Here is a 27,999-nt window from a genome sequence, read left to right as displayed (position 1 = left end):
CTTTAGAGATGTGAACAAGGTCTTTTAAATACTATAACAATTATTTATGCTGGAATAAATTTTCAGGATTTTGGACTTGAGGGATTGTAAGCTTCAAGAGATTTGATCTTTTGGTATTCTTATATTTGGGGGTATGGGCCAAACTCATTAGAGGCTATGGAAGAAAAAGTGAAATTGTCAACTGAAACAGGAACTTAGGGAATGGGGTTGTGTGCTGGTTGAGTGAGAGACCTTGGGAAGGAGAATGCCTGATATCTTGAGGTAACAGGAATCAGAAATGGAGAAAATCCATAAGTGAGTTTTAACTATGTTGTTTAAGAGGGTGTGCTGAAAATGACATTAGGAGACATGGAGTTCAGAAAATTTAATGGAAAAAACTGTTTGAGAAAAAAAAATGAGATGGTTTTGTCACGTTTTGAAGTTCTTTTATTTTTTGGTAAATGTACACAACATAAAACCTACCATTTCATCTATTTTTAAGGGTGCTCCTCAGTGACATTGTTTACATTGCTATATCACAATCACCGATTGTTGCTAGAACTTTCTGTCTTCCAAACTGACATTCTGTGCCCCTTAAACAATAACTCCTCTTTCTCTTTACCCTCAACTACTGTTTTCTCCTTCATTGCCTCTATGCATTTAATGATTGTAATTACCTCGACTAAATGGAATCATTCAGTATTTGCCATTTGTATCTGCCCTATTTACTTAAATGTTAACTTTAAGATTTATCCGTATTGAAGCATATGAAAGAATTTCCATTTTAAGCCTGCATTCTCTATTGTGCGAATGTATTTTGTTTATTCATTCAATATTGATGGTTGCGTTACTTCCAGGTTTTCCTGCTGTGAATAATACTGCTGTGAGCTTAGGTTTACAGGTATTTCATCCAATCTTGGCTGTCACTTCTTTTGAGTGCATACTGAGAAATGGGACTGACTGTGTCATGGGAATTCTCTGTTTTACTTTTTTGAAGAATTTCCATTCTAACATTGATTTTGGACAAACTGAACAACCAGAGAATCTCTTAGCAATGATCCAGGAGGGAAAGAAATTTTAGCTAGATGTTTTACACCAACATTTCAACAGATGTGGCGACTGAAGAGGTTGAAGTGGTTAAGACAAAGAGGATGGAGCAGTTGAGCCAAGAACTGAGTCTTAAGAGAGGAGTGAGGGGTGCCAGTCAATGAGACAGAAAAGGAGCGATCAGACTTAGGAACAGAACCCCAAGTGTTGGTGCACTCTGAACTCACACTCATCCATATTCATTGAGCACGCTTACAAGAACTTCCTTCCAGATGAATAAGCTTCTTTTAAAGTATGGCATTACTTTCAAGGGTTTGGGGGTTGAAGGTCACAGATCATTAGCAAGTGTTGAATTTCTGAGACACAGATACTTTTTAGAGAGGTCCTAGACACACTAAAAATGCAGAAAATTTCCATATTCCTTTTTTGGTTATTTCCCATTTCTTCTTGAGCATTGGTAATTTTACAGAGTTTTTTTTAATGTGTTACTGAAATATGACATTTTATACAACAAAACTTGAGCAAAACATATGTGGACAACTTAGTGAATTCTCAAATATTGCCTATGCTTAAATATCCAACACCCCGTTTAAAAACTGCAATACTACCATCACTCTAGAAATCCCATTCATCTCGCCACTTACCCAATGTTTGTATGAAGGTGAAGTTTCTCTATTTTGAATGTTAAGTAAGAGGATTCACACAATATGTACTATTTGTGTCTGACTTTTCCTTTAATATTGCATTTGTGAAATTCATGTATACTGTTAAGGTTATTGTATATTCCAATGTGTGCTTTTATGTCATTTATTTATTTATTTCTGTGTCTATAAGCACTAAGGTAATTTCCAGTTTAGATTTATTATTAATAGTACTGCTATGAACATTATCACAGTTTCTTATAAAATTGAAATTTTTCTTGTTACTTTTTACTGCTTTAAAGCTACCCTTGCTTACTTCGTTTTAAGTGCCCTTCATCCTACCTATTTTCCTTAATATTAGTTTTAAAAATATCTTCCTTCCCAAACTGTTTCTGCCTTTGCTAAAGTTTTCCTTGTAAAGCGTTCGTCTTTTTTAAAGGATCCAAGGTATGAATTTAAAATGCAGATTGAAGCTGTCAATATTCTTCATCTCTTAATGAGGTGAATCATTCAACCTTGAAATGAATATTTTAATTTTGACACCATGATGAGTTAAGGAAAAAACTACTTCCCATATATTTACCGCAGGCTTGTTGTCAAACTTAAATGATAATTTAGAGGGTAACCAAATGAGATCAAAATTGGCAAAAAAAGTTCATTGTGACATTTTAATGTATTCTTACTTTCAGGTAAGAATCTACTTGGTATTAAGCTCAGCATTACTGATTCATCATTGGCTATTTCAGAATTTAATTGAGTTTTTATGTTGACTAAAGACAACGCATATTTTGTATTTTGTATGAGAATATATGTGAATGTGATATATAAATGGATGAAATTTTAAAAGTTTAAGAAAAGTTAGCATTGTCTTCTTTTTTAAAAAAAGAACATTGTCTTTATTTGCATTTTGCCATGAACTTTCTGAAGTCTTTTGTGTATGATTTTATATCTGTCAAAATTCTCACTATGGTTTTCAGAAAGAATAATAGAAGACCATGAACTGGTGACCGAAGTGCTATCTAACTGGGGAATGGACGAAGACAATAAGTTGTTCTTTAGAAAAAATTATGCCAAATATGAATTCTTTAAAAACCCAATGGTAAGTTAAATTTTCATGAAAAGTTATGGAAAAATACATGAATTGGTGAAATTTTATGCAAACAGAGTCACAATAAATGAAATCATCCTATTTGGTAAATTGTGGGTGATGATTCTGGTTTCTTTAGAATTATGCTGACATTGCTCCCTGTTCTGCCAATAACCAGACAATAAAGCAGAAGCTCAGAAACTGTTTCTTAGCCAAACTGATTAAGTCTGAATTCACACAAATTTGATTCATTTTAGGATGAATGCAACAAACAAACTGGTTTTTGAGAACTGTTGCTTTTTTCTCTTGTGTTTTTAGAAAAAAAATGCATGTTTGAGAAACCGATTATTACGGATCTTCAGAAAGCTTCTGAAATATTATAGCTTAACGCTTTTGATAGAATTTTGGAAATTTAGATGAAAACCCTTATAAAGTAAAAACATAATGGTGATTGTTTGGACTATTTAATTTAGCCAGGAATTCGAGATTGACATAGGTCTTGCCGTTTCAAATTATTTTGTTTTCAGTGCAATAATCTCCAGGCTAGGTGGAAATAAGATAAAGACCAGTGCTTTATCAAGTAAATACTGCTTTCATTATAGTTCTCTTTACAAGAAAATAAACATATGTCACATTCTAATGAAGACTAGGAATCTTGAGGAGTCAGAATTGCCTTTGGGCTCATTATTTTAAATTGTTTTTGTCTCTGCAACTGTAGTATATTTTTACACTAAGTTTTGAATAATTGGATTGAAATGATGCTTTATGAAAAAAAATATGATATGTACCACAATAGAATATTTTCAAACCCTAACAGACCTCTTAGGCTCTCTTTTATTTTAAACTATAAATAGAAACATGATGGGATAATCTTTGACAAAGAAAATGGGAGTTCTTATAAAAATTAGAGTTATGATTTAAAGAGAAAGCATCTTCTTGTAAGTATTAAAAGCAAGAGCTTAAAGATCACATTTAAGAAATATCTTCATAACAAACTTTTGGTTTCATTTTTTAATAAAACAATGTCAGAATTTTACTTTATAGACACCAAACAATGTTTTTCCACTGAGGGGTGGGGATGTTTGTGTTGTCACAACCTAGGCAGCTTGGTGGAAAGAAGATAGGAATGCTAGCAGCCATACTCCAATGAACAAAACACAGAAGTTTTAGAGCAAAACTTATTCTTAGAAAAATTCATAGAAAGTTATTGAAAATCTATGTCCTCAAGGAAATATGTTAGAAAAGATTTTTCCCAAACTTATCTGATCATAAAACGTACCATCTGGTATCCTGGTGCCTATTAAAAACACAGTTTCCAGGATCTATCTACCCAGAACTACTGAATGAAAAACCTCAGGAATGAGGACCAAGACTTACTCATTTTAAACAATTGGTTTGGATGAGCTTTATGATTGGGACTTGAAGCTGTCCAGTCCATTATTGAGTATTCGTTCCTGCATTGGTGGGCTGTGATCATAGCATGCCTTCTGCTGTCTATTGAGCCTGAGGTTAGCCTGATTGAGGAAATGGTCTAATGGTGGCAGGATGTCAGTGAGGTGGGTATCAGCACATTGTCCATGCAGTGGTTTGTAGCTCCCTGCATCAGCATCAATTGGGGGTATACTTGCTAATGTTTGGGCTCAATTCCAGGCATCATCATGAAGATGCCAGAGGTTAGAGTCCTGGGATAGGCTTTTCAAAAGCACTTTGAACAAATTTTAGAGCAGCTTAAAGGTGATTGATCATACTAACTCTTTGCTGAAGTGAGTTTGGGGATAATTTAACATGTATCTTTTTGTCAGTATTTTTTTCCAGAACATATGGTGTCTTTTGCAACTGAAACCAATGGTGAAATTTCCCCCACACAGATTTTGCAGGTAATGTTAAATACGTAAGAAATGACATAATATAAGGCATACATGAGGAACATATGGATACCTGCCCAGACTTTGAAATGTAATACCTTGAATGACTACATTTTAATATAGGAAAAAATATCTGGGTAAAATTTTCTCTAGATTTATAAAGCCAGATCAATATTCCTTTTCCTAATTCTGGTCAGTTGTCAAGAGATTTTAAACATAGAATGCTTCATGAAAAGCGTGTTGCAGTGTTTTATCTTGTACTGTGTGTAAAGATGTTAGTATTCATAAAAATTTTTAAAACTTTCCTGTAAACTGCAAATAGGCGCAGTAGCCTATTGGCTAAATTCCTCGTCTTGCATGCACTGGGATCCCATATGTGTACCGGTTCTAATCCCAGCAGCCCTACTTCAATCCAGCTCTCTGCTTGTGGCCCAAAGCCTTGGGAACCTGTACCACAGGGGAGACCCTGAAAAGGCTCCGGGCTCCTGGCTTTGGATCGGCATAGCTCTGGGCTGTTGCGGCTGCTTGGAGATTGAATCAGCGGACAAAAGATCTTCCTCTCTGTCTGTCCTCCTCTCTACATATCTGGATTTCCAATAAAAATAAAATAAACCTTTAAAAATGTATTTACTGTTATCTTTCATAATTAACATCTGCAGTCCTTAATGTTGAAAATGTTGAGCATTATAGGGGAAAAATTGATTGACTATATTTCTACACTATTACCTGTTTAATGCTCTGAAATTCTTGCATATAATTGTATAAAACTAGGAGCTGAATTGAGATTAGTTTTTCTGCTAAAAAAATCCTTAGTTTTATGTCTGTTGAACTCATTTTTTCCCAGTGGTTAGTGAGTGGCTTGAGATAGTCATTTTATAACACACAGTCATTATAAGAAAATAACATGTCAGGAATTTGTTTTATTCTGATAGATTAACAGATTTTATATCATAAGCTCTGAATTTTTTCTTCACAGGTTGATATTGAACAGTGTCTTTAGAATGTTGCTATTTGAGCAACCCCCCACCCCTTGTCCTGCCCAGTAATCTCTAATCTTTAATACAGGCAACTTTCAATATTTCTTACATATCTATGACTATGTTAAATAGGTTTGTCTATTGGAGATTTGCTTTCCATGAGCTTTTGAATAGACAGAATTTTGTATTTAATTGTCACTATTCAGACTATTTTTAGAAATGTGATTAGTCCCAGAGCGGAGTTGTCAGAATCTGGGGTGAATGACAGCAGCAACTGTATCCCCGGACCCCAGATTTAGTCCTCAAGATGCCTCTCACTTTATTAATACACTGGAGTGGGTTGGAGTATTCTTTTTCTTTTCTGCCTCCTTTCCCAGATCTTCCTATAACATGGTTATATTGCTTTAATGTTAAATTATAAAAACGAGAAAAATGGTAGGCTTTGGGAGCAGCCAGCCCTGCATGTGCCCTTAGCCTCTTCTCCCCACTGAGGCAATGTTTCCACTTTTTAAAAGGTTTCTTCTTTTTCTCGTGTGACCTCTGTGACTCTCTTTTTAAAATTTAATTGGTTTGGTTTAATAACTTGGAAAGCACTCAAACTAGAAAACCTACTTGCCTGTTTTGCATGTCAATTAATTAATATCCATGGCTCATTAAATTTAAAAAATGTAATAATTTACTTTAAAAAATGTAAATATCTACTATCAGCATTTCCTGGAGTAGCCTTTTAAAGTACGTTATATTGTTTTAGTTAATAATTTTCTTATTTGGTTTTTCCATTTTGCATTTGTTTATTCCTATGTTTTCTTGTTTCCTTCTTTCAGTGAGACACTAATGCATCCCCACTGCCTGATTCCAGGCACCAAGCACACCCACTCTAGACTGAGTCCTAGCCTTTTCATTCTTGTGGGTTTTTTTTAAAGATTTATTTATTTTTATTACAAAGTCAGATATACAGAGAGGAGGATAGAAAAGAAGATCTTTCGTCCGATGATTCACTCCCCAAGTGAGCTGCAACGGCCGGTGCTGTGCCGATCAGGAGCCAGAAGCCAGGAACTTCCTCCAGGTCTCCCACACGGGTGCAGGGTCCCAAGGCTTTGGGCCGTCCTTGACTGCTTTTCCAGGCCACAAGCAGGGACCTGGTGGGAAGTGGAGCTGCTGGGATTAGAACCGGCGCCCATATGGGATCCCAGTGCGTTGAAGGCGAGGACTTTAACCACTAGGCCACGGCGCCGGGCCCGCATTCTTGTATTTTTGACCACCACATGCTCACTGTCTCAATTATTCCTATAGGAAAAAGGATTTCAAACCTTAAGGGCTTCAGGTGCCCATTTGCATGCTGTGACTAATTCTGTGGGGCAGGAATTTTAGAAAATTATTAACTGGGTGAGTCGTCTCTGACTCCTGTTGCATCAGTGGCTGGGCACTGTTTTTAGATAGCATTTTCTCTAAGTGTGCCTCCATGGTCCTGAGTCCCTCTTTTTCTTTCTCATATGGTGTCTCATATCATAGTACCTTCTCCAGTTGCTGCTCACCCAAGGTGGACTCAGGGTAGCCACATTTTTCTATGTGATAGCAAACTTTCAAGAATCATCCTTGGAAGCCGCTAGGATGTAGCAGTGCTACATCCAGAACTCGCAAAGGTTCACTTCTAGCGTATGTGTTGGTCAAAGCAGTGCTAGGCTTGCCCAAACTCAAGCATGCCATGATTCAGGAGCAAGATTACTTTGTGCAAGAGCAGGTAGACTGAATGTACTGTTTTAGTTCTTTTTAATAAATAAAAGCTGCTCTACTCAATCACACAGGGAAACCATAGAAGATGAACAAAAGTATTAACTCTCATCAAGGAGGTGAACTTACCTTAATTTCCTGTTTAACAATCCAAGTTTGGATTGCAGTCTTCCTTTTACCATAGTGAGATTGTAAAGTAAGCCTATATTCAGAAAGGAAGCCACAAAAAAGATTGAAAAGCACCAGGACATTTTAACTCCATAGATGTTACCAAATTTTGTATGGATATTAGAATAGATTATACTTTTGATGGTTGCTTAAGTATTGATTGCTAAGAACGCACATTTTATGTACATGTTTTCTCTTGCAACCTGATTTGAGTTTTTGAAAGACGTATTTTTTTTTAAGATTTATTTACTTTACGTGAAATTTAGAATTACAAAGAGAAAGAAGGAAAGCCAGAGATAGAGAGCTTCCATCCACTGATTCATTCCAAAAGTGGCCACAGTGCCAGAGCTGGACCGATCCAAAACCAATAGCCAGGAACTTCTGAGTCTCCCATGTAGATCCAGGGTCTTCACTCCCTTTGCACACCATAAGCAGGGAGCTGGATCAGAAGTCGAATAGCCAGGACTAAAACAGATGCTCATGTAGGATGCTGGCATCACAGGTGGAAGGTTGACCTGATATGCTGCTGCATTTGCCCCCTAAAGCTATACTTACTGTGTATACATTGTGATTTCTATAATATTATGGATGCTATTTGATCTTACACATTTATATTTGAAATTGTAACATGATTAGTTTAAAGCTATGGTATCACTGTCTCACTAATATGATACGGGTCGGATTTTTTTCCAGATGTTTCTGAGTTCAAGCACATATCCTGAAATCCATGGCTTCTTACATGCAAAAGAACAGGGAAAGAAGTCCTGGAAAAAGGTTTACTTCCTTTTAAGAAGATCTGGTTTATATTTTTCTACTAAAGGGACGTCAAAGGTAAACTGAAAAATTTATGATGTGTTTTAAATGACATATTAGCTGTGAATTTAAAGTAAGCCGTATGCTATCCTATTAATTGGTTGATATGAAGACTGGGTAGTTTTTAGGGGATTCCATATGTTCTCTGTAATCTTTTTAAACTAAGTATTCAGCTTTATTTAACACTGGTCTTATGGCCATCTTGTTCATCAAAAGAACATGTAGGTAATAGGTCAGAGTATATAAAATAATTAGGCTTTGACAAATACATATGTGCAGATGTGGGGAAATGCAAGTGTGGTTCTTGAATGTCAATAGTATCTGTTTTTAATCCTCATTGACTTGAAGTGAAATGCAGCACTTTTTTATGTCATTTTGAGTGGGAGCACAGATGGCAATGAATAGGGTAATGATGATCCTCAGCATAGAATTAAAGTTTGAGTCATTTTGTTTTTTTCTGTTGTTGGGTAGAAATGGACAAGTAGGAAAACCCATGCTGTAGCCATTGTGCTGGGGTGAGGCAGAGATGACGCTGGTGGGGGGCCATCTGTTGCTTAGGGAAGTCTTTGATAGGATCTGTATGCTCTTGTTTCAGTACCACATCTATTGTTCATTCTTGCTACACCTTATCCTAGTCAGAGATTTTGGCTGTGATATGGTTTGTGCCTTTTCTTCTTCCCCTTAGATCAGATGACAGATCTTGACCATTTCCAATCTTCTGATGATCAGTTAATAGCACTTTTTTCTGTTATATATAGTTTTACTTTTTTTGCTGGGTTTTTTGCACAGATGTGCATGTGGTGTATGAGTGTCTGTATTTCCTTGAGGTATGATGTTTCATGGAACCTGGATCAGCTATTTTTGTGACAGTTGCCTTGAAGAAATCCTTTTAGTATAATCCTTTAGGAATAGGCAAATTGTATATTGGCTACTAGTGTTCCATCATACTATTTCTTAAACATTCAGGCTAGTTCCCACAATTTTCTATTATAAATATTTGTGTGAATGGTTATCCATCTTTGCTATTAAGGTTTTAAACTTAATTATTTTAATGACATTATTCTTTCCCTAGTGTTCTTAGTGTATGAACTACCATTTATAGTGTTTGAAAAATAAAATGTGCTAGAACTTTTTAAAACTTTTAATATCAAACTAATGTATATATCCCTAAATCATGCTTATCTCATCCTCATCCCAGTGTGTCTTCACTGTAAGATGTGATGAAATCTTTTGAACTCCTGAACTTTTTTCTTTAGGATTTTTCTCATTAAAATCCACTGTCCATCCTATTTGTGTTTAATTCTTTTCTTCCTTTCCCTGCTACCCTTTCTTTTTATAAAATGCCCCCTCATTCCTCTCCTGGATCCGCATTCTTATCCCTGCAATGCACTCTCCCTTGTTAGAACTATGAGCGTCAAATTTCTGTTCTTGAACCATAATGCTGTCTGCAGCATCGTAAGAAAAGTATGCTTCCCCCAGTGATATGCTCCATATTCTACATGTGGAAATGATTTTAATTCCCCCTTCTCAAAGATAAACAGTAAGACTATTAGATTCCTGCAATGTTTATGACCTTAATATACATTAGGCAGGTTGTCTGATGTCTTTTATGGCTTTTATAGTTGGCAAGAAAGTCACTTTCCTTCTTTTTTCTATAAGGTCTTGATGTCTATTTTCTAAAAATATCTGGGCTGTATGGGAGCTACAATTCTTATGGATGTGGTTCTGACTTGCATTTACAGAGGAACCTTTAGGTACCATCCTCTCCTCCACCACTTTCTTCCTCCCAACCCCAGAAGCAAATGCATGGTTAGACTTTGCTAAAACAATGCCAAGTCACAGTTTTAGTCATGTCCTGCTGTAAATCATTCGGGTATGTAATTGAAGAAAAGAAACACACCAAGAGTCAAAACTGATCATGTTTCTTTACCTTTCAGTGTTTCTCAAACTACCTTTCAAGTGACTTCTGCGGTATGAAGGGTTTTCAAAAGGTTCTGGAAAAAGGCTATTTTGCAAACAAACAAACAAACAAAAAACAAACACATATAGGTTTTAAATATTCATTCAACATTCTATCAGTGGAGAGGAGTGGTTTTATTTCAGAGTCCAGAGTGCTAAGCATTGCACTATGGAACCCTCTCTTGGAGTGGTTTTATTTCAGCTTCATAGAAGTCAAACTTTTTGCTAGCATTAGTTTCTGTCAAGGAGTCAAGTGTTAAAGACCATATCAATCCACCATGGTTGGAAGGTTTGGGGAGGGGTGGGGAGAATCCAAGTACCTATGAAACTGTGTCACATAATACAATGTAATTAATGAATTAATAAAAAAAACTAGGAAATTAAGACCATATCAGTAAGAATATATTTCCACTTCCTCCCCCTTTGTTCCAAGGGTCCTAATTTGCACGTTTTATGCTTTGTCTCATCTGCTTTATTTTCAGTGAAATAAGGAACCTCAGTGATTCATTACGTTAAAATACTTACACAGTGTGACATACAGAGAAATATTACTCTACCAGTTATCAGAGACCAGTTATTTGGATTTGAATAGTTTGCTTATATTGCTGAAGGACCTGTGATTGTTTTCTTTTTTTGAATACCTCTTCTCAACTTTTAGTGCATGCATATCACCTGGACTCTTGTTAAAAATGCAGATATTGATTCAGTGGGCCCTGAGATTTTTGCATTTCTCATAGACTCCCTGGTCTTGTTGCTGGTGCTGCTGTCTTGAGACCACACGCCTTGGAAAAAGGTTTTGGAGAACAAATACATTTTGGCCAGTTTTGATTATATATTCAACCTCAGACTTAAGAACTTCTGCAAGTTATTAACCTGTCACAGAGTAGTATGACCCAGTGATTTCCCAGGACCAATTCTGAATCTCCTGAATTTCCCAGAGAAATAACCATTGATGACTCCACTTTGCCTTGAAAATCAAGCATGTTGTGCTTCCAGATAATATATCTGAAAGTATCTGTGTAGGCCCCCTTCGTTTTGTAAGGCCAGAGAGTCATGTAGCTGATCTCAGTGCCTCCTGTGCGTGTTATGCCGTTCAGACGTTTACAAGGTTGTATCCAAAGGAAAAGGTATTATTGCCACAACTTCTTCTTCTTTAACTTCTGTGGAGGCAGAAACCAACTTTCATTCCTCTGTGGAACTACCATTATTTGAAAACTAGATAAGGAAAATATTTTTTAAAAACAATTCTTACTATATTGTTTCCTCTCAGATTCTTTGAAATGGTGAAGAGAATAGAAAGTTTAAAATAAGAATGAAAACATATGTTATATCACAGACTTCCACTTTTTCAATACTAAATAAATAAAATGTCGTCTAATTCTTGATTGGGTCAGGACAGTTGTGTCATAATTTCTTTCCCTTTTTTGTGACATTGTGCTTAAGATTTTTTTAAAATATTTTTTGTATGAGGTATAAAATATGCAATGTAGTAGAATTATAAAAAGAGAATGCAAAAATATTTATTGGGCCCGGCGGCGTGGCCTAGTGGCACAAGTCCTCACCTTGAATGTGCCAGGATCCCATATGGGCATCAGATCTAATCTCAGAAGCTCCACTTCCCATCCAGCTCCCTGCTTGTGGCCTGGGAAAGCAGTCAAGGACGACCCAAAGCCTTGGGCCCCTCACCCGTGTGGGAGACCTGGAGGAAGTTCCTGGCTTCTGGCTCCAGATCGGCATAGCACTGGCCATTGCAGTTATTTGGGGAATGAATCATTGGACGGAAGATCTTCCTCTCTGTCTCTCCTCCTCTCTGTATATCTGCCTTTCCAATAAAAGTAAATAAAATCTTAAAAAAATATATTTATCTAATTCAACCTTCACATGTGATTTTTTTGTTTGTTTTGAAGGAACCCCGACATTTGCAATTTTTCAGCGAATTTGGCAATAGTGATATATATGTGTCACTGGCAGGCAAAAAAAAACACGGAGCACCAACTAACTACGGATTCTGCTTTAAGGTACAGGCTTAATATTTTGATAGATGAATAAAGCAAGCCTCAGCTTTTTAGGTAAGAGTGGGTTTCTTTTAATTTCTTTTTGAAAAGAGGTAGCATTTTCTTCTATATAGAATTTTAGTAGCTTTTATTTCAACAGGTATTACCTTCAAGATATGCATTAACGATAAACCATGTGCTGTGGCCTTCTAGCCTAACAAAGCAGGAGGGCCCCGAGACCTGAAAATGCTCTGTGCAGAAGGAGAGCAGAGTAGGACGTGCTGGGTGACTGCGATTAGATTGCTTAAGGTAATCTTGTTCCAGGTGTCAATTTCTATTAACTGCTATGAGCACCATGAAAGTTGTAAAATATCTGTGTTTTCAAATGAGAATACTTACTATGAATCTGTGTGGCAGTATAACAAAGGGCAAAAGTGCTACCAAGCACGTGTGTGTTCATGTTTCTCAATCTAAAGAGTATACATTTGTAGAGTAGCATTATCTAATTTATCTTTTGTATTTGGAATAGGTATTCCATTTCTAGAAATTCTCTGATTTTTATTTTTATAAGATTGCATGTAATGCCTAGCTATAACTGAAAGAAATGACTGTTATACACAACAGTTGAATTTTTTCAAACATTGCCAGCAATCAATTATATTTAATATGTATCTACCTGACTATGTTTAATATAATTGTTTTATCTTCTATTGAAGTGTTTCATAACTTTTCTTTCCAGATTAGTAAGCATGATGTAAATTTCTGCATATGTTCACAGGACACTATGAATATATTTTCAAAACAGCTAATTTTGTGCTCAGTAGACACTGCAACTTACGGAAGTGTAATTTGAGGATGAGCATTTTGAAATGAGTAAAAATACAAAATTAATTTCTTCTAGAATGTAAAGGAAACACATGTATTCCAGTAAATTTAACACAATTTTAAATTTGCTAAAATTGTTAACTATCTCCATTTGAAAAGAATTCTCTGGTAGTTGCAAATAGGAAAATTATATTGAAAATTGAAATCCAAAGAGTGTTTATTCATTTTATCGTCAGCATCATTGCTGCTGAAGTCAGCACAATACATGAAACATAAGCATGAAAACTTTTGTTTAAAACAGTTTGTCTGCACGAAGAAACCAGAGTGGCCGCCGTCCTTTGTCCCTTGCAGCAGCTAGGGTCCATTCTGGAGGGATATGAGGAGCCAGATGGGCAATAGGCAGTTAGGGTCTCTGGTCCTTGGTGAAGTTACCTTATAATTTCTACAGTGCATTGGACTTAGTATCAAGGACATCCACTATTTCTGTGATAGGCATTCTGCCTGCAATGTGATGCTATAGCATATGATGTTCTTATGTTAAATTTTGCCCTCAAATGTCTGTACTGACATCCTAGAATCACAGGACTTATGACTGCCCTTATGGCAGAAGCCTTTATGGTATAATTTGTTCCAAAAGCAGAGGGGGGGAGATGTGGGTGATCGCCCCAGGCTCCTGCCCTGCTGCCTAGAGGGTGTGGCTTAAGCCTAGCCTCCCCTTCAGGCCTATGGGTGGAGTGGTGGAGTGTGACCTCCAACATGGCTACAAGGTCAAGGGTAGTACACCTGGAACATGACCTCTGGCATGAGCAGAAGATCTAGAGAAATAGACATGTGATACAGCCAATTGCAGTGTCTTTGGTAGGCGTGGAGTCGGCCAGAAGTCTCCCTCCTGCCCTCCCCTTCCTTACCCTTTAAAATCTGTAACCTGTGCATAATAAAGTGGACATTGCTCAAAATAAATAAATAAATAAATAAATAAAAGTTTGTCCACATTTTCCAAGGTGCTCTTTAAGATTCAAGCCTGAGCACTGATGTGAAATTGCCAGTGCCTACATAGCATGAATATGTAATATGCATGATCCATTTATTGCCATAGAAAGATTCTGATTATCAATGTTGTATGTCTTAAAACTAACTTTCTGATATGTGTAGCGATAACAACCAGACCAGTAGAGTCTTGTTAAATATTTGGATTTTACTGTATCATTTAGCCTGAGGAAGGGAATGTAGTAAGCTTTTTAATTGACTCTGCGTGTTCATTTTTCAAGGTTCACTTTTTTCATTCTATCACTGTTTTTTTCTCCTCTCCTGTAACTTGTTAACTTGTGCTGGTATGGGGGGGAAAGACAGAGAGCATGCTAAACAAGGTTAAGAAGAGCAGACTTCTTAAGTATCTTTCAAAGATTAGAGGAAAGACTTATTTTGTATTTTTTTAATTGGCACGAAATTCTCATAATAATGTAGAATCATGGCACTTAGGCATTTAAGATGTTTTCTAGCTACCACCTTCATCTCATTCCAAAACATTATCTGATAATGTTCCAAAGAAAACTGAACCCTTTACGCTGTTCCCGAGTGCCTTGGCCAGCGCCAGGCTGCATTGTTTCTCCATGGATTGGCCTGTTCTTAATGCCCATGTATAAATGGAACCATATAGCTTGTGGCCTGTAAGAGCTGACCTTTACTGAGGATAGTGTTTTACGGTTTACCCGCAGTGTAGCTTATATCAGCTTTTGTTCCTCACAGTGACCACATAATATTCTATTTATACATGTTTATATCCATTTGAATAAACAGTCTGCTTATGCATTTATTCTTGATCAACATTTTGGTTGTTTTTACCATTCAGCTTTTGTGAAACTGCTACTATGAACATAGCGTGAACATACTCTGGTTTGAGTATCAGTTTTCAGGGAGGTGAGGTGTGATGTGTAAATTTATAGAAAGGGAATTACTGGATATTCATCAAGTCTATGTTTTGCTCTTTGAGGAACTGAAATGTAATATCCACAGTGGCCGAACCATTTACACTCCTACCAGCAATGTACAATGATTTCAGTCTCTAAGTTTATAGCAACACTGATGTTGGAAGAAAGGCCCTTGTGATTAAATTGTGCCTGACTAAACAATCGAGCATAATCAACTCCATCTCACCTGGAAGTTTTCGTTCCCCTTTGCCCAGTAGCCCCATATATGTGTAGGTTTTGGGGATGAGGGTGTGGATGAATTTTGGAAAGTGCTCTTGTGCCTACTGCATCCATGTCCCCTGTGCATTTCAGTGTTAGCACAGCTTTCCAGATGAGACATAAGAACCTTTCCCCTGGAGCCTGTGAGAAACCGAACAAGGAAGTTATGCTCTCTTCATTATGCTTCAGCTTACTCTGGTCACAGTTGACCAGGGCTTGCTGTGGGCTGGCCAGGCCCAACTCTCATGCTCTATAGGAGGAGGAAGTGGGCACTCATTGGCCACTAGGCTCATGCAGCTGGATTCCCCTTGTGTAGGAAGTGTCCTTAACACCTCTTTTGTTCGTCTGCTGTTATTTCCATCCATTGTCATTGTTTTTAGCCAGGAGAAGCAGGGAGATAGTCTATATTATATTGAGAAAACCAGAAATACCCTCAATTTCATTACACTAAACTTGCTAGATTATGGCTTAATGCTTTATTCCTTTTTTTTTTTTTTTTTTCACATACATAAGGAGATTTCTCCTGTAGGCTATTGGAAGCATCTTTTTTTTTTCTCTGGAGATCCAGTTACAGATAGAATTATAAAAAGCCTGAGACATAAATTGGGAGATTTGCTCATGTGTAGTGTCCTAGTCCCACATTATCTTCCTCTCCTTCCTTTTGAAGCCTGCCAACTTCTTTCTAGCATTTATGGTGCTTTATTAGCCCCTCCTAAAGATAGGGAAATGTGAAGGTGACCCATGCTATGTTTGTCCGCCAGGGTTAAATACCTGCTAACCACCTCCAGCAGTATAGAGGCAGCTTTCTAACCCACAGGTACTGGGGACAATACCTCTTTGAAGAAAACAGTCTTGTTAGTAGATAGAACGTGTTTCAGTGCAGATAAATAAAAGGTAGCTAAACAAAATATTTCTTGTGAAAGTGTTGGTGGTGTTGGCCTGAGTTTATCATAAATTCTCTAAAATGGACTTGACTAGGAATTAAACTCCTCTGTCTTCTTTATAAACTTACTGTATGCTTAGAGTTGATTTCAGCAAATTTCATTAAGTCACATTAATGTCAGTCAAACCTTAAATTAAAAAATAATTTTTAGAAGTTGGGAAATAATTGAATAAAAAGTCAGCACAGAGAATTTTTAATGAATGTGAGTTTGTATTCATGTTAAAAGCAAAATCTTAAAAACAGTGACTCCCTGGGACCCCCTCTGATTTTTTTTCCTGCTTAATTACCAAATATATCCACTTTGCTGGAACTGCTTTTAAGGAAATAGTTCTTAGGAGATAAATAGTTAGTTCTGTTTGAATGTTTAAAGAAAATTCATCCTATGGCTGAGATTTGATTCCTAGGTGTCTGCCTTTGTATACATCAGACCTAACTTAATTTTGACAGTGGGCAGGGAAACTTACATTTAATATGAACATTCAAGGTTGAGTGGGCAGTACCCAGGAATTAGGCACTCAGTAGTTAGACAAAAAAGTGAGTGGAACATAGACTGACAACTGGTTTCAGTAGGGGATTCGGGAAATAAGGGCTGGCACAGGGAGGTCAAGGGGGGAGCCTCAGCATGGCCTAGGTATACCAAAGGCAGCCTACTGTGGAGAAGGTATCTGAGGCAGGGCCTAAGTCCCAGGGCAGAATCTGGTCCAGGGAGATGGGTTTGGAGCACCAGAGGCTCTCAGAACTGATGCTGGGAGTAAAGGCATGTCTGCTACTCAAATCCCTGCTGCTCGTAGAATCGGGAATTCTTCTGCAGGTGCCATAGAAAGGAGTTAATATGGTCTGACATGGGGTTGATGGTCATGTAGTCTACTTCCCTAAGGGTCTCATTCTTGCCTTCTATACGTATACCCTTAGTAATACATAGGTTCCAGTTGCTGGCTTGAGCTACAAGGTCCAAAAAATTAACACGTGCACCTGTACCATGTATAAGCTCTGAGCAGAAGTGGAGACAGGGAACTGAACATGAAACTTCCTGAAGTTTTTATGTTTATTTATTTACTGGTGAGGCAGAGAGTGGGAGTTGGGGAAACAGAGTTTCCTTCCGCTGGTTTACTCCCCTAAATGTTCTTAACATTCATAACTGGGCCAGACTGAAACTGGGTGCCAGAAATCATATGTTGTCCCATGGGTCTGTAAAAATCCAATCATGTGACCCATTACTACTCCCTACCCCTACCATATACCATGGTGTCTGCATTAGCAGAAAAGTGGATCAGGAGTTTCAGCTGGGACTGCAACCCAGTATAGACTGCTGGTATCTTGACGCTGTAGGTTAAATGCTTACCTCTAGGATCTAAAAATTCACTAAGGTGAATTTTAATAGTTGGGCCTACATTCTTGTTTGGAGTGCATGAGCTCTTGTTCTGGCCTCCATTCTGTATTCCAGCTTCTTGCTAAGGCATGCCAAGGGAGATAGAAGCAGGGATGCCTCAAGTAGCTGAGTTCTTCCCTTCTATATGGGAAACAGAGAATGAGTTCCTGGTTCCCAAGCTTTGGATTTGCTCAGCTCTATTACAGGGATTTGAAGAGCGAGCCAGTGTTTGACAGTTGCCAGTAGTCGGGGGATCTGGTATGTGTGCATGTGTGTTAGGAGGGGGTTACCTATATATTGTTTTCTTTTGTGTTAAATGGCTCCAATGTAAGAAAGTAGTTTGCAACTTCAGTTAGAAATGCCTCCTTGACAAGTGTGGCAAACTCAGTGTTTCTCTAATAATGTATTTGTAATTCATATTTATTTTTGTACCACAAAGGGTGATATCGTTTTTGTGTGAACTGTCTTGTCACTGAATAACTCCAGTTGGTTGTGGTACTATTTGCTGCTATGAATAATGAGTAGAAATACCAGTTGCTTGATTTTAGTAGTGGTGAACTAGACCTTAACTTGTGGATCCAAGTAAAAAAAATAAGTTTCTTTTTCAATATCTTATTTCAGGGCATCAAACTATGTTTAAAAATTATTGTCATTTTATTTTTCTTAAGGAAAGCTCATAATTCTTTCTTGTACTGTTAATGTGTAATTTAAGACTATGTTGGTTTTTGTAGATTATCAGTGCAGTAAAAGTGGTGGGAATGTGTTTTTATCTGTTTCCTCTGCAGTATGGCATGCAGCTCTACCAGAATTACATACATCCATATCAAGGTAGAAGTGGCTGCAGCTCTCAGAGTCTGTCACCCATGGTAAGCTCTGTGTCTTGGAACGTATGCTGTGCCTTATAGTTGTAGAATATTGACTTGTAATTATCAATATACATTATGATGCATTATTCTTTCCTTTGTATACATTAAGGTAACTGAAAACATTTTTGTGTGATGTTCTATTGAACTTTTTATCCTTGGGTTTTGTGTTTTTAGCTTGTGTGATAAAAACCACAGTGAATTTTTTCACTGATGTGCATAACATTCTACATTAAAAATTCTATATAGAATTATTTTGTGTGTTATTCTCTATTATTGCAATGTGTGAGTCTTTGATGTTAAGAAGGTAGTTTATAGAATATTTCCTAGTCGCTGAAGATTATGTTTTCTTAATTGTTAGTTTTGATGGTGGGTTCATTTATTTTAATATTGATTCTGAAACTGTCATCCCTAGTGGAGAGCTGCCAGTGACTAGGAAGGCTAAAAGCTGCAGAATGTACACGTATGAGCTTTTCTGCATTCTGGCTATCTAACAGCAATTCTTTTTTTTTTTTAAAGTTGTAGGCTCTTATAAAGCAGATTGCTTTCCAGGAAACCCAAAAACTGCAAGACAAAATATATGTCATACATTGCATTAACTCCAGTGCTGCTTCTCAGATTTAGGCGATATTTACTTGCAGACACACATTGATTTATCTTTTCCCTTCTTTTGGTTCTAACTTTAATTTCCTGTGCATTACCATAAGGACTTTATTTCTGAACTTATAGTTTGTGTTCCACTATTTTTGCTACACTTGTTAATATTGAGTATATTGGAAATTCAGATGTGTGTGCCTGTGTTACAAATCAGCTCATGTGTATTTTTGAAACTGCATTTCCACTGAGGTTAAAAATATGCTCTTCATGGCTGTGACCAAGGAAGGCACATTTACCCTACATGTAATGTAGCAGATGAAATACTCAGTTCTAGGAATGAGGCATGAAATAATGTTGATTATGAAGGCTGATAAACTAGAGAGAAAAACAACTCCAATTTTATCATTATGTTACTTTAAATTTGCAACTTCTCATCTTTGTATCATTGCTTTTAAGTCCTAAAAGAAGAAACTAAGAAATGTAATGAATTTTTATAAAAGCATTCTAAGGTGAATATTTTTATAATTTGTCGGCTTCCTTGTTTTTCAATCCCTAAGTCTGTAGAAAGAATGGTAGGTTTTATTATCTTAATCCTTTCCTAAATCCCTCTAAATTTTTTCTCAAATTCTAATGTTTTTAGAGTGAACTTACTAATTGCAACTAGGCATCCGATAGAGTGCTTTCTGTTGGCATCACTTTGTTAGCACACAGGTGTGGTCTTGCCGTATTCCATGGAGAGGGAGCCTGCTGCTGCTCACATGTGCATGACAGTTGGGTTGTTGTGGTACCAAGAGTCATTCCCTGAGAGAATCTCACTGGAATAGGGACTATCACAGAAAAGCATCCAGTGCCTTTGTGGTCAGGACCTGTCCTCTGTGGGGGTTTTAATAATCAGCAAGGATGATGTTTGAGAATTACATCTCCGCTCCTCTGAATGTCCCCGAAAACAACTCAGGCATTCTCTAAGGTGCTTGTGTTTACTTTGGTGTCTACCGAGTTTAGACTCCTCTAGACTAATGTGGAAGAACTAATGATCTAGTAGATACCAGTACCCTGCCTGCCTCTGTCTCAAGGGAAGGACCGTTTTTAGTGAGCAACAAAGAAAACTCATCTATTTTAGTTTGATATTTAAAGGAACAATATTGTCTCTTACATTTTCATAGATGATTCTTTTGAGGAGAAAAATAAAGATGACATTCTTATATGGTAATGAACATTATAACTCTGTATAGCAAATTGCAGCCACGATTATCAGCATTCAAAATGAGGATCAGCAGCAACAATTTCAAAAAGCCAAATATATTTTCACCTGTAGAGATCAGAGAAAACTTTCATTTATAGTACCATCTTTTAATACGGTCATGATTTAGGTGCTGTTAACATGGCTCTGAAGCTGGAGTCATAAGATGGGGCAAAGATCAGTCATATTTTTTCCTTCATTTTTGACCCTGGAGTAGTCATTTTTTAATATTAAATGTATTTATTTTATGATTCTATGATGCAGTTCCACAGGCTGTGGGATTTCCCTCCCCTTCCCCAAATTCCCACCCCCCCACACACACACATTTATTTTCCCTATACCATTACAATAGCATAGCCTTTCATAATCAGGCACAGACATTCTTAGCTGCAGTTTCTTATCTGTTACTTCCTTTACCACAAGCTGTGTGTTTCACCTTAGTCAAGCCACTGGCTCCCTGCAGAATGAACAGAGGGATGGTCTCATAATCTCTAAAGCGCATTGTATCTTTGGAGTCCTGTACTTTTCTGCAGATGACACCTTTATAAGCTTATCTAGATCCTTCAGAAAAGATGGCAGAGTGTGTGGTTGGATACTAGTTGCCACCAGAGTAGATGCTTTACTTGTATACCTCACTGAGAATGAATAGATGTAACCTCATCGTGTAGCCTGGCTAGCACAGGGTGTACTAAGGCTTCCGTCTTAGGGAGAAAGCCAGGCCATCAAAATCATGGATTCTTTTATTTTGGTTCTGTCCTATTTTTTCCCTGAGAGTGCTAGAAAAAGGGACAAATATTTGAGAAATACAAGTGGTTCTGAGGTCCAACCAAATTACTTTCCTATGAGAAAGAAATTGAGCTGACAATGACCTTTTGAGTTTTAAGTCAGACTCTGCTTTACTTCCATTTCTTTGTCCACAAAAGGTAAACTATTAATTTTTCATCTACCAGCTGCCATTCAGTAGAAAACACTTGCTTTATTCCTCTGTTTTTCCTTGAGTGTAGTTAAGATAACAAATCAGAATGTTTTTCCTTTGTAGTGTGGTTTCCCTATTCATTTCACGTAATTATAGAACATGGAATCCTGTTTTACATTTTGTACTGAATGAGACATTATAAAAAGGAACAGCTGATTCTATTTATTTTTCTGTCCTAACCACGTTTTTATGCTATCAGGAACTTCAGATTACAGAATCCGTCTTGGCGTGTGGACGTAGAGAGATTCAAAGGATAAAGCGGTTACTGCAACTGAGGCTAGTAACTGTGCTTGGGGCAGGTGGACGCTTTTCATTAATGTTGGCAAAGCAAAAGTGTATCCAACCAGTCCACAGCCCTGCACAGAAGATCATGGGGTGAGAAGGGCAAACGAAGGTGTGACAGCAAATAGAGATTACAGAGACAGCATCTGTCTGAAAGAGCAGCTGTCAGTTATAAAAGCTCCTGTAACAAATGAGAGATTGCATGCCAGATCTCTAGACATATAGATGAACCATAATAAGATTCTGGGGCACTCCAGCATGGTTTGGAGAGAAAATAAGAAATAGTCGTAAGTGGGATGTGTGATGCAGTGATAAAGGACCCTAAATTTCTTTTGTGTGTGTGTGGTTGAAGCTTTGTTTGAAACCTATGTTTGACCTGTAGTCTGTGTTACAAATGTAGAAATGACTGAATCCATGTAAATATGAAACAACTGAAGCCAAGAATTCCCCAGTGCAGAATGATCCATACTTTACCATTATAATTCCACTTTTGAATTCACTCCTGCATAAATTAGCAAAGGATAACTATTAAATAATTTTTCATAGGTTTAAATTTTTCTTCCACAGGAGTTTTAATTTTTCCTCACATCATATAAATTGAGTGAGATTCCTAACTAGAAATTCTGACAGTTGTCTATTTTTATTTATAATGTTCATGACTCGTTTTATGGTAGTATATTTTGTAGAATATGACTGTCAAGTATAGCCCTAAAGAAACAAAAAAATAAGAGCCAGGTTTTGAATATTTTATTTTTATCCAAGAGAATGTAAGTGCAAAAAATAATGAGTAAATCAATAACTTTATTATTTATTTAAATTATATTTGATTAAAATGTATTGTTTTCTATCATTTCATCATTCAGACATAATTTTTTCAGGTGGGCAGCCATTGGTGGCATGGTGATGTAAGCCACTCACCGCTAAGGACACACAAAGCTCGAATTGGAGTGCCTGGGATGCAGTTTCAGCTCCATTTTTGATCAAGCTTCCTTCTGTTGTATACCCTGAAAGTTCCTAAGCGATAGCTCAAAAACTTGAATCCCCCACCACTCCTAAAGCAGTTCCTGACTCCATGGCTTTGGTCTGGTCAGGCCCTACTGTGGCAGGCTTTCAGGGAGTAGACTAGCTCTTGCCTTATGATTCTGTGTTTTTTACAAGTAAATCTTTGAAAAATAAAAATTCTCTCCTATTAAATCACTGAAATCTTAACATAGAATTATCAAGCTGTTACAAATTTTATTCTCTATATATGGTGAAAATTGATGTGATGAGCTTTCAAAATTTGTATTCTAGTTTGCTCCAATATTAAATAAGAGTATTATTTCTGCAGAGATGTTACAAGTTAGTCTAGGTTATGGTTTTTGTGCATGATGATTCTCATGCTTCATAATTAGGTGGATTGACATTTTATTGGTAATTGATATATACAAAAATTTAGTAGATGAACTCAGAAGTAATGATTGTTTTCAACCTTGGAAAATATTTATTTAAAGTCTTCCTACTGTATTACAGAATGTTAAGATAGAGTTGTTGTAGAAGTAAGATATGTGTTTTAAGGAAAACCTTTAAAACATTTTTCAACACTTAACTCAATGACCTTAACAAATAACTGTGTAATTTATTTAATGAAAGTGTTAGAAAAGCACTATAATTTTTCTTAAATTTACTATAGTATTTTAACTTTTTGATTTCTTGCTTGCCACGTTTGGAATCCCATCCTAGAATGAAAGTGTAGTTTTAAACAAAGCATTAAATGATAATTTTAAGAGACATGTTTATGGTTCAAATATGTTTACTTTTTCCAGAGAAGTATATCAGAAAATTCCCTGGTAGCCATGGACTTCTCAGGTCAGAAAAGCAGAGTTATAGAAAACCCGACAGAAGCCCTTTCTGTTGCAGTGGAAGAAGGACTGGCTTGGAGGGTACATATAGCATCACTTTCTCTAAAACATTTACAGTTTGAGTCAGTCTTGTCTAGAAAGTTGATATTTGTTTTCTCTTTCTTGCTCAGAAAAAAGGATGCTTGCGCCTGGGCATCCATGGTAGTCCCACTGCTTCTCTGCAGAGTTCTGCCACAACCTTGGGTATGTCTGTTGGTAGTTGTGACTGAACTGATGGGTAGATGGACCTGTAGCTGTAGTTACCAAGTGGACATGGTTCAAAGTACATGCAATGAAATTGTGATCACTTCAAAGCTTTGCACTCATTTTATTTCTTCAGCTATCCACCGCTCCCAACCATGGTTTCACCACAGAATTTCTAGAGAGGAAGCTCAACGACTGATTATTCAGCAAGGACCTGTAGATGGGTATGTTTGATGTTTTTAGTCTTGACAGATATCCTGTACATGGTATTTATTTGTTCAGCACAACATGCACATAGAGGATTTCAGTTTGGGCTCATTGTAATGCAAAAGAGATTTTTTTATATAAGAATGATTGCCCTTGTATTCCAGCAGTGTCCTTATAATACCTAAACATAGTGTGTGCCTAGCATTTGTGTATAAATGAACAGATAACAGGAAACAGGATGCTTTGTTCTCCACCAGTGTCACAATTTTATTCCAGTTCTAGCATCTCCTATATTAACTGGTGAGGGGAAAACTGAAATTGTTTTGAATGTCACTATTTTGAGTGAAATGTAATTATAATTCTGAAATATGTTTTATGTCATGACTTTTTCTTGTATTTATTTTTAGATATGTATGTGTATATCTATATTGAACATTTTTTCTGTTTACTTTTATCTTTTCTTAAATTTTAACATAAATTTACCAAGTAACATGAATAAAATAGCACAAATCCAAGAGAATAGTAGTTTTTTTCTCTTTCTGCTGTTATCATTAACAGGATATTCAAGAGAAATGTTAGATGTGTTATGGAATATTTATTTTCTGAAAAATTGTTTTCTTTCATAGATTGCTCAATATTTCAGTTGTTTTCCATAATACCTACTAAATTTCCTTTCCAAATGCATATAAATATGGAAGGTTGTATTGCAGTTTTGTTGAGAAGTGAAAGCAGTATCAGTTTATAAACAAGTGGTGATAGGCTCTATTATCTTCAAAGTTGGCTTAAGATGATGACAAGGTTTTGAAACAATTTAATACTGACATTTAGATAAAAATGTTTCTTCTCATGAAAGATTATTAACAACAACTCAGCATTTCACCAGACTCTATATGAGAGATTTTAATATGATTCTCTCCATGGAATGCAGTCTTTTGGGGTATAAATTTGAACAGCAGCATAACCACAATCTATTGAGACCAAGAAAATAAATCACATAGAATAATGGAAGTGTTTGGAGGGTTTTCATTTCCTTTGCTCCTGAGCCCCATTTGTGTAAATTGAATAAAATAATAATATAAAGAATAACATGATCTTTTTAATGTTTATTTCTTAATTATATTCCTTTGGAAAGCTGGTGTGAAGCGGTCCACTAGGTGGTAGTGATGATCTGTTTTGGGAGTGGGGAGAGAATTATGGATTAATTTTGCCGGAGAAATGCCCTTTTGTCCTAATTCCTACTGGTGCAATGTCAGAATCTCACACAGCACAAGGGCAGTGGGTAATATCCCAGTCATCTGTGATCCTTCAAATTTGAGTTCCTCTCTGTCTAGGCACAGTGAAATTAGTATTGCAAGCACCAGTGGGGAGTGTTTACACAGTACATTTGCCAACAATAAGTACATGGCTGATTTTATACTGCCTTGCCAGTAAATAAGAATACATGTCTGGCAGCCTTTTTTTTCTCTTAGGCCATTAGGCTATGTCTGATTTGTCTAGCCTGACATTGTTGGGCTTTTGCACTGCATTCTTCCAAATTAAAGTGCATGCTATTTGGGCATTTCTTTTACTGAAAACATTTGTGTTTAAACACTTAATAAATGATTTCAGGATTGATTGTTTAGAATATATTCTTTTCCTGCTTTTTTTTGTGTGTGTGTAACATTAGAAATCAAACTTAAATGAAGAAAGAGCATCCAGTGTAAAAGAAAGTATAAAAATGATTTAATTATAAGCCATTAGCTCCTTGAAGAGAGGGGCTTAATGTGACCCAGGACCTATAAAATAATAATACACTAATGATTTGTTTTTTGAGTAAAGATTTATACATGTATATCCAATTTTCCTGTGGAAAAGGGACAAAGAACTAATTGTTGATGCCAGCATGTTATTATATTGGTTATTGGAAGCAAACAATACAACACATAGGTTTATATTCTATTGAAACTACATTAACACCAAGGCCACTTTTGTAGTATAACATGGTGTTTTACATTATGTCATATGATTTACCGTTTGAGTAGCCACACCCATTGCATACTCAGTTAAGGGTCCGCAACTAACATTGTAATTCTGTGAAATCCATGAGTAAATGCAGAAGCATTGAAATACCTTCTTTCTTTTTGTAGAGTTTTCTTGGTACGAGATAGTCAGAGTAACCCCAAAACTTTTGTACTGTCAATGAGTCATGGACAAAAAATAAAGCACTTTCAGATTATACCAGTAAGTAATTTGTGATTTCACATTCGTATATTAGAGATGATCTTAATGCATAAGCTTTTGGAAACTTTAGTTTTCTTTTGTTCTTTTTATTAAATATAATTTGGGAGCTTGTGCTTTGACTAAAGTTAAGTTTGGCAGAAATGGTTTTATGAGCCTGAATTAATATAAGAAATACAGGAATTGTAAAAATTAAATTTTCCTTTTTCCATGAAATATGATTTAGCAATATTGTATAGACCCTATGCCACCTATTGTTAAAAGGCCACTAAAGATACATTCTCCTGAATTCTACTAATGGGTCTTTAGAAAACATTATTTTAAGGTTCTTTCTCTTCCATTTTCTCAAAATTGATTTTCATTGTTGTTTTGTTTTTAATCATTATGGATAAAAATTTAGGTGCTATGAAACTACTGGACATTGAAACTATTCTGAGGACATTTAGAATTTTTCTGTAATTCTGTTACAGGTGAAAGCTTTCTTTGGGTTTTTTTTACATTTATTGTCGCTGATGTGGTTATTACTCGTGTTTGTGTGTGTATGTGTGTGTCTGTGTCTGTCTGTGTCTGTCTGTCTGAAGTACCTTTTGGAAGATATAGTCTGTTTTCAGGAAAGAATTTCTTAAGGTTACTGGATTGTTCATGCTTACTTTTGATTTTTTTTTCCTTTTGGTAATTATCCAGAGGGTATATAAATATATTCTCTACTTCATTGAGTATGTGATCAATGTCCCCAGCAAGTATGAATTGTTTAAAGCCAAACTACTTTAGTGCCAAAAAGAAGACAATTGACATTCCATTAGTATAATATTTGATTGCCTCAGAATCAATTTGCTGATGGAAATTATGTGAATATTCATTTTAAATATACTAAGTGAGGCTGTTAAGTAGACCACATTTAGAAATGGAAATTAATTTCTGTAAGTGGAGGCATTAAACTGTTCTGTTTACTTTTATCCGAGTACTATAGCGTTCTCACTGTTCATTGATTCAAAACAGTCACATTTCCCTAACTACACAGAAACTTGGAGTAATTATAGGTCATAAAGTAGAACTACACAGCTTTAAGTGAGGATCAGATTATATATTTTTAAATGCAATTCCAAGAACTGGACTTGCTATACATCCCTTTCAATGTCTTTCAGTTATATTAACTTACCACTTTTTGCATAGGAAGAATAGGGAAGGAATGGGTTAGGATGGCCTGCTAGGTAATTTGACCAAATTGTGACCACCTTGTTAAATTTCCTCTTGCAGGTTGAAGACAATGGTGCAATGTTCCATACACTAGATGATGGCCACACAAGATTTACAGATCTGATTCAGTTGGTGGAGTTCTATCAACTCAATAAAGGTGTTCTTCCTTGCAAGTTGAAGCATTATTGTGCTAGGATTGTTATTTAGACAAACCAGAAGTGACTTGTGAAACTATTGAAGGGAAAAAGGACTCAAGAAGAAAAGTAAAAGAACAAGACCATAAGTAAGGGTGAACATGTTACCCATGAGCAAAAGAATGTAATTCATCCACAAGTTAAAAAGAGATAGTTGTGCATTGCAAATAAGCAAAGTCTTGGATTGATAGTACATATATCAGTTAAAGTTCATTCGTTAAAATTAAACATTAGGAAAAAAATTGAATTGATGTGTTGTGTTTTTTACATTATTTTATTTTTTCCAAATATGCATACAGATACGCATTTAGCGATATAACTTTCTTTCAAACATGAAATAGGAAAAATTGTGGGGAATTATTTGAAGATTTTCATTTACATTCTTCATTCTTAAGAATTATGAGACAAATTTGAGTTATCAGTTAAACTATCTGCAATTTATTAATAAACAAAACTATTTCAAATTATATATTTTATGGTATAATATAATCTTCAATTAACCTCATATTTTTTAGGTAGTAGATTAAAATTATGTTGCTCTGGATAGCTTGTATTACA

At 36.2% G+C, this 27,999-nt stretch overlaps 1 protein-coding gene across 2 annotated transcripts in view; it reads left to right on the top strand.

The window, feature by feature from the left end:
• The window catches only part of GRB14 (growth factor receptor bound protein 14), a 120,063-nt gene extending 92,371 nt beyond the window's left edge, over positions 1-27,692 (top strand). For both annotated transcript variants that reach the window (XM_058664568.1, XM_058664566.1), the window contains 11 exons: positions 2,645-2,766; positions 4,557-4,631; positions 8,189-8,326; positions 12,175-12,285; positions 12,475-12,570; positions 18,370-18,450; positions 23,348-23,464; positions 23,554-23,626; positions 23,763-23,850; positions 25,960-26,053; positions 27,308-27,692. In XM_058664568.1, the coding sequence (XP_058520551.1) occupies positions 2,645-2,766; positions 4,557-4,631; positions 8,189-8,326; positions 12,175-12,285; positions 12,475-12,570; positions 18,370-18,450; positions 23,348-23,464; positions 23,554-23,626; positions 23,763-23,850; positions 25,960-26,053; positions 27,308-27,454 (1,142 nt within the window). In that variant the 3' untranslated portion in view covers positions 27,455-27,692. The remainder of the gene's footprint in view (positions 1-2,644; positions 2,767-4,556; positions 4,632-8,188; positions 8,327-12,174; positions 12,286-12,474; positions 12,571-18,369; positions 18,451-23,347; positions 23,465-23,553; positions 23,627-23,762; positions 23,851-25,959; positions 26,054-27,307) is intronic.
• Positions 27,693-27,999: the final 307 nt, after the last annotated feature.

Source organism: Ochotona princeps, chromosome 5 (genome assembly GCF_030435755.1).
Source record: "Ochotona princeps isolate mOchPri1 chromosome 5, mOchPri1.hap1, whole genome shotgun sequence".
Taxonomy (NCBI): Eukaryota; Metazoa; Chordata; class Mammalia; order Lagomorpha; family Ochotonidae; genus Ochotona; species Ochotona princeps.
Note: the sequence above shows the minus strand (reverse complement) of the source record. Positions and strands in the feature narration are given on the sequence as shown.